Source organism: Eurytemora carolleeae, unplaced genomic scaffold (genome assembly GCF_000591075.1).
Source record: "Eurytemora carolleeae unplaced genomic scaffold, Eaff_2.0 scaffold1049, whole genome shotgun sequence".
In the NCBI taxonomy this organism is placed as follows: Eukaryota; Metazoa; Arthropoda; class Copepoda; order Calanoida; family Temoridae; genus Eurytemora; species Eurytemora carolleeae.
Window position 1 is genome coordinate 13,961 of NW_019396942.1, and position 6,980 is coordinate 20,940.

At 33.6% G+C, this 6,980-nt stretch overlaps 1 protein-coding gene across 3 annotated transcripts in view; it reads left to right on the top strand.

Annotated features, from left to right (window-relative positions):
- The first annotated feature begins 6,167 nt into the window (after positions 1-6,167).
- The window catches only part of LOC111710355 (alpha-mannosidase 2), a 28,465-nt gene continuing 27,652 nt past the window's right edge, over positions 6,168-6,980 (top strand). For 2 of the 3 annotated variants that reach the window (XR_002767043.1, XM_023484418.1), the window contains exons 1-3: positions 6,168-6,252; positions 6,439-6,617; positions 6,904-6,945. Coding sequence is in view for 2 of the 3 variants with exons in the window: in XM_023484418.1 (XP_023340186.1) it covers positions 6,495-6,617; positions 6,904-6,945 (165 nt within the window). In the remaining variant the exon portion in view is untranslated. The remainder of the gene's footprint in view (positions 6,253-6,438; positions 6,618-6,903; positions 6,946-6,980) is intronic. The other variant, XM_023484419.1, reaches the window with a different exon arrangement.

Below are 6,980 nucleotides of genomic sequence, written 5' to 3' on the forward strand. Positions count from 1 at the left end.
AGATATAATTGTAACAGTTTTTCAGGAATAACAAATAGAAAAGACGAGAAAGAGAACGTCTGAAATTCACAGGGTTTGTTTCTTTTTCATGAGCTGGCTGAAAAATGTATAATTTCTCATGTTTTGCACAATTTTTAAAAACAGTTCTTTTACTATAAGAGTGGGTCCCATTAAACTGTGGAATAGGAAAACGACTGTTACACTCTAGTTATCTTTTCAAATAGTCCATTAAATATAAATCAGAGAATTGAATAGTAAGCACAGAACCTGTTCACTATTCAGGTTGATTTTCAAGCTACACCAGTGAGAACCAGAAAACCCTGGAATAGGAAGACGTCTCAAGGTATGACTGTAAAGAGTCTATTTAACACGAGAAATCTCTAGCAGTTGTATAGTGTAAACAGACCCATTTAACTTTTTGAGTGATTTAATAAGTTACTTTTAAAATTTTTTGCTTCCAAGCAACATTAAATACACTTAACTATTGCTATAATGTTGTCTTCCTGTCACAAAGTTATATTGTTCTCTCTGTCCAGTGTACACTGTACAGTATAGAAAACTTTTTACTTTATAAAAACTTTCAATACTCATAACTAATATTGCTTAAATGTCGTTATCAAATTCCTCAGTTTTATGGGTCTCACTCTGTTTAACCGGGTTTTTTGTTTATAGGTTGCAACCATGTGTACTGCAACACGATGTCTGACAGTCTGTGTAAAGAAATTATTGGGAATAACTGCATCAGGATTTTTCATTATAGATGTTGAAGGGTCATGGTTTTATATCAAAAGCAGACCAGTAGCTCCAGAGAGAGTACACATTTACAGAGTCGACATGGAACCCTAGTTATTTCATAAAACTGCAAGGCTATGCTGAAGCATGCCTATTAGTCAATACTTCTATTTCTTGTATTTAAAGTGTACAACGACATAAACCTTCCATTTACCTGACTTAAACTTTAATTGACAACAACTAGTATTCCGCTTTATTTTGTACACGACATTAATCTTCAATGACAAGACAACTCGACTTTTATTTCGCGTTGCTCTCCGGCCATGGATCACGACTTTCAAGGACAAAGATTTTCAACACGCTTTACTTTCCATGTACACGACTTAAACCTTCAACAGTGACTTTATTCAGCTTTTTTCTAGTTATACTGTACTGCATACTAAATGTACTAGGATAGAGACACCAAAGCTGTACAATTTCACTCAAATTAGAGTCCATAGAGGATGAAAATTAAAGTTTCACCATGTACAAGGTTTAGTCTGTCATAATTTATCCTCTCTGAGTCCAATATCGAAAGTGTCAGGAGAGAAAATTAAAAATACAAATTGGAGAAAAATTGGAAAATACTAAAAGCAAATATTATCAATTCATCTTCAAAACATTTAATTGCAAAAATAAAACTTCTAAAGTTAAAAAGAATTAAAACCCTTCTACGAGGTTTAAACATGGTTGGTTCAACTTGAAATTCTAATCATGTGTCTCGACATTTGCGCCAGCGCAGAATTTGAACCCTTCATTGGCGGTTCAGTGATGCGGTTCAAATTCATCCTCTGTTAATTTTTATGATTCAGAAGTTAGGATTTTGCTGATTCAGCTGATTCAGATTTTATAAGAAATTTAAAATTATTAAACATTTTGCTTAATGGGACTCCAGGATAAAGTTTAATTTACGAGGAAAAGGTTTTTTAAAAATTATTTGTAATTATTTATTCAAATGTCAATTATTTAATCAAATGTTTAAATGGTGTAAACCATTCCTTTCAAAAATAATCGCTGCCGAATAAGATTTTGCAAACTCAATCTATCTTTTTTTGAAAATGGAAACTTTGCATACAATCTTAAATTAGTTTTAGTTCTTGGGAAAATATTTTAATCTTCTAGGAGCCGAAAACTTTTTATATACGGATAAAGCCGTTCTTTATACACATAGACAATGACGCATGCCTTGGCGCTATTTTGTGCATAATTAAGTAGGGCTGTGCAAGCTGTGCATAGGGTTGTTAATCGTTTTTGTAAACGATCGTTTTTTGTTTCTTTTTCAAAAACGATCGTTTTTGGAAAAAAATTACATGCAACTTTATGGAATGTCGTCTTACATGAAGTTTAACAGTTGTGGGGGAGTTAAAACTCCTTGACATTTTCTTAAAAACTACTCAATGATAAGTACAGATGCCCTTCAGGTCGGTTTCCTCTCTTTGTTAACGATCGTTAAGGAAGGGGTCGTCGTTAACGATCGTTAACGAAGGGTTGTCGTTAACAATCGTAAACGAAGGGTCGTCGTTAACGATCGTTAACGAAGGTTGTCGTTAACGATCGTTAACAAAGGGTTGTATTTAACGATCGTTAAGGAAGGTCCGTCGTTAACGATCGTTAACGAAGGGTCGTCGTTAACGATCGTTATCGAAACGACGAATTTTATAAAAACGAGCGTTTTGAAAAACGATCGTTTTAAAAACGACCATTTTTTAAAAACGATCGTTTCGTTTTTGATTTTTCGTTTTCGTTTTCATAACGAAACAATCGTTTTTCTGAAAAATGAAAACGTTAACATCCCTAGCTGTGCAAAGGGGAAATTCATATTGGAATTTTTAATCATCTGATAAACCGAGACTGAATTCATAGAATTTTTGAGCCTGGTCTACTGCCGATTCAAATTTGAACTACCGATGTAAATCCTTCCTTAATCTTTAACTTTGAATCAGGTGGTTCAAAGTTTAACCGGCAGAAGGTAGTTCAGCGACACAACTCAAATTATCTAAATTTGGTCTCTGATTGCTTTTAAAAGTAATCGTTTTAGAAACTGAGTTAATAGGTTGCTTAGCTTCATAGCTCAACTAAAAGTTTTCGGCTCGATCGGAAAATTTTAAATATGTGTCCAAAATTAGGTTAATCAAATTGTTCAAATTTTAATTTAATCTTCTCAAACTTCAACAAGAACTTATTAATACAGAGCTAGACGACTATTTTAAAGATATAACTTAAGGTGTTCCCAATGTTGTAGTGCCAGGCCTTCGGGAATATTTGAACCCCTTTCATAGTAAAAATTTTAACTTTTAACCATTGCGCTTCAAACTGCTTTTTTATTTGTAAGTCTTAAAACTAATTTATTGGGCTTTTCTCTTCATAAGCGAAAAATTCGAAAACGAAGCGAAATTTCGTGGAATATGCACTTGTATTCTCAAAATGTTATCTTTTTTGACGAATTTTAGCAAAATGTTGCATTTTTTGCGAAATTTTCAAATTTCTTATTTCGCAAAAATTTCGCGTTTTTTTGCGAAACAGATTGAAGCGAAATTGTCTGTTCATAAGTTAAAACAATAAATGTCAACCTTTTTTCCCGGCCAAAATTGTTCGACTTTGACGGCAGGAAAATTATCATTGGTATCTGTGTATTTCAAAAATTTGGACGTTTACTAATAGACGTCCAAGCATACAGACAAGCTAGATATTTATCATATCATAGCTAAAATTTAGACCGCACAGTGGCATTTTTTTCTAAAACACTTCATTCATTCATATTCACTTAACTACAGTGAAACCCTTAATAAAGAATACATCGAAAGAATTCATTAAATGTCGTATTCTTCACTTTCTGATAATGGAATGTTGCAGATATTTAGTTTTTTAATTAAATGAGTATATGGAACTCTATAAAACTGTTCCCGCATATTCATGGCTATTTATTTATTTTCGCAAATACTGAAATTTACGTAATATAGTATAAAACTCATTGAAACATTGTCAAGACGACATTTGATAAATTCTTCCGATATATTCATTATTAAGGGTTTCACTGTACAAAGTATAATATATTAGTACAAATAAGCAATCACAATTAACTATGCAGTTTGGACCCGCCTAACCAGGGTAGGTTGTTTTGAGTGATTGGCCCTAAGTTAGTTAACACTGAATATAATTGGTTACACACATCAAATTCTGTTTTTTTGGATAGGTAAGGAGTTGATTGGAAGGATAGAGATTGTCAGGTGATCTGTGGCAGTGTGTGAGGGATTAATGTAGAGATAAAGGAAAATACAGGGTGTTAAGGATGGTGGATATACAAACATAAATAAGCTATTAAAGTTTCAGTTTCTTAGCTTTTATATATAAATTTTACTCACACGAGGTTTTTCGTATTTAAACCTCTCATAATTCTCAAAATAAATATTGATTACTCTTTGCTTAAATATTTCTGCAGATTTAGTTTCTTTAAGGTCAATTTCAATTGCGTTCCACAATTTAGGAAATTAATATTGCGAACGGAAAGCTTTCTAGATTTTGTTTAAAACCCGTTCTAATTTATATGATTTTGTTCTATTCGGTTCAGCTAGAGACTTAAACAATTTTGGAAGGAAGAGGGATTACTTATCTTTTTCGTCCGCTTTAAAGATGAGAATAATTTTTGCACTTTTATACTGCTAGGGATGTATCCTGTTTTAAAAGAAAGATTGAATAGATGTGGTATAGGATAATCGATACTATCAATAATCTCCTTCACTTCACTTGATATCGATATCATTAATAATTAAAAGCTGTAGACTTTCCAGCGAACGAAACGTTTCGCAAAAAAATCCAAAAATTTTCGTTTTTCATTTTTTTGTGCTTAATCATTAAGTATTTATGAAGAAAACTGAAATCTTCAAAATTATAGTTTGCAAAGGTTTTTACTCAAATACTCTATGAAAAAGACAAAACATACCTTCCCTTCCTCTTCATCCACTTCCCCTTCCCTTCCCCCTTTACATTTTTTGTTAGTTTTCGTAATTTTGCTAACCATCCAATCAAGCTTCCAATAATTTTCCTTCAAGTAATTAATCGTTCATGTAATGTAAGAAATAACCTAACCTGATTAGGCATACTCTGTATTTCAAACCATCAGCTGACTTTTGTTGACATGGCTCAGTTGTTAGGTGTACCTGTGAACAAATTTCAGAAAGAGAATATTTGTCCTGTGATTGGTTAAAACTTAAACCTCTCATCTCATTGGTCCACACAGCAGAGAGAATTCATCACAGTACACTTTTCATTTTTACGTATTGTGAATTGTGATTTGTGATTTCTATCATTCTATGATTTGGCGAAACAGCAATTAAAAGAGATACATGACATAAGATACAAAACTAGAATTTTGCCTCTAAATGAATACTGCTCTTCTTCAATGTAAGTTAAAAGCTCGGCAGCGTAGGTCAGATAGTTTTGCCGGTTGGTTCAACAATTGCATGACATGATCGGAGTAAACCACAAGCTCTCCTCAGAAACATTTTCTTTCCTCACCACATTATTGCATTTATGTATATATTTCAGTTTTTAAACTTCACGTTTTTAAAAAAGGATTATACTAAACTGCAATGTCCTCGAAGAGAACGATTTTTGGAGCCCCACTTTTTTCAATTTTGTACATGACCTAGATTTAAACTATTTTCAACAAAAATATATCTATTTTGTGTTATTTCAGGGTTAGTTTAGGTTAGGACAATTTCTGTTCCGAGCGCTACGGCTAGGACAGGCTAGGGGGCCGAGAGCTGCGGCCAGGACAGACCTTAATTTAAAGAATTTCCAACAAAATTAGTATATATATTTAGGGGGTAGTATCTTAAAGAACGATTTTTANCTGTCCTAGCCGCGGCGCTCGGTCCCCTAGCCTGTTCTAGTCGCAGCGCTTGGCTCCTAGCCCATTCTAGCCGCAGCGCACGACCAAGAAATTGTCTTAACCTGAGCTAACCCTAAAATGATAAAAAAATATCGTATACTAGGACGGACCCCAAGATTAGGTTAGGTTAAGACACTTTCCTGGCCGAGCTCTGCGGCTAGGAGAGGCTAGGGGGCCGAGTGCCGCGGCTAGGACAGGCTAGGGGCCGGGCGCTGCGGCCACATGACCAACTTTATCATTGTGACAAATATGAGATGCATGTACAAAATTGATAGGAGGGGGGGGGGGGGGGGTTCAAAAATCGTTCTCTAGGAAAGTACCCAATGTTTCACGTCTCATGCCGATCTTCAGTAGTCAATATATTTATAGTTCAAACGAACAATTTTTCAAATGGACAATAGTTCACACAGCGGTAGTTTAAACAGGATAGCATCGGTTACGCACGTTTCAGAATTAATTGATTGTTGATGTACTTCTGAAAAACTTGTCAAGATTCAATTAAAATAATTAATTTTTTGTTTCAGATCTAAGATGATTTAATAAATAATATTAAAATATTTTATTCCACTGACCAGGCTTTTTTATAAAAGGAAATTAAAATGTTGCTACAAATTGGCTGAATTTGATCTGGTTTTAATTGATTGTTTTTTGGGGGTCTTGCGATACAAGAGAATTAGCAATACATGATCACAATTCTGCGCATTATTTTAAAAATTATTTAGTTAAGATTTTTAAAAAATAATTATTTATTCAAGAGCAACATTTTGATTTATCAGGCTCAAATTTAATAACTTTGATGCAATCGCACACAAGTGTTCATTGAAAGACGAAAATGCGTATTCGCAAAAAAGCCGCAATTCTTGGAACCAGTTTCCTTGTCGGAGGATTCCTTTTCATTTATTTACTATTGGAGGAACCACAGCCAAATCTTGATGGAGCTCCTCAGGTTCAGAAAGCAAGTTTTTTTTACATAATTTTCGATACTTTTTAACCTTAAAAATAATTAATTTTCCCTAATTTAGCGATTAAAAAGTTATAAACACTAAATAAGAATAGTTGTAAATCGGACATTACCCTCAAGTGATTGAAAGTTGAATAGAAAATACGCCAGTAGTCCCTTTAATAAAGTATTTATAACAATTGTTTAAAATACAGTTTTCTGTTTAACTTTGTTAACTACTCCACCACCCCTAAATTTTCCTTATTATTCGCCATACACTCATATAATAGTTTTTTTTTAGGCTGATTTTGGTAATCTGGAGCAGAAACTTAAAAATTTAGAGGAAATGGGACAATCTCGTCTACGGGGGGGGGGGGT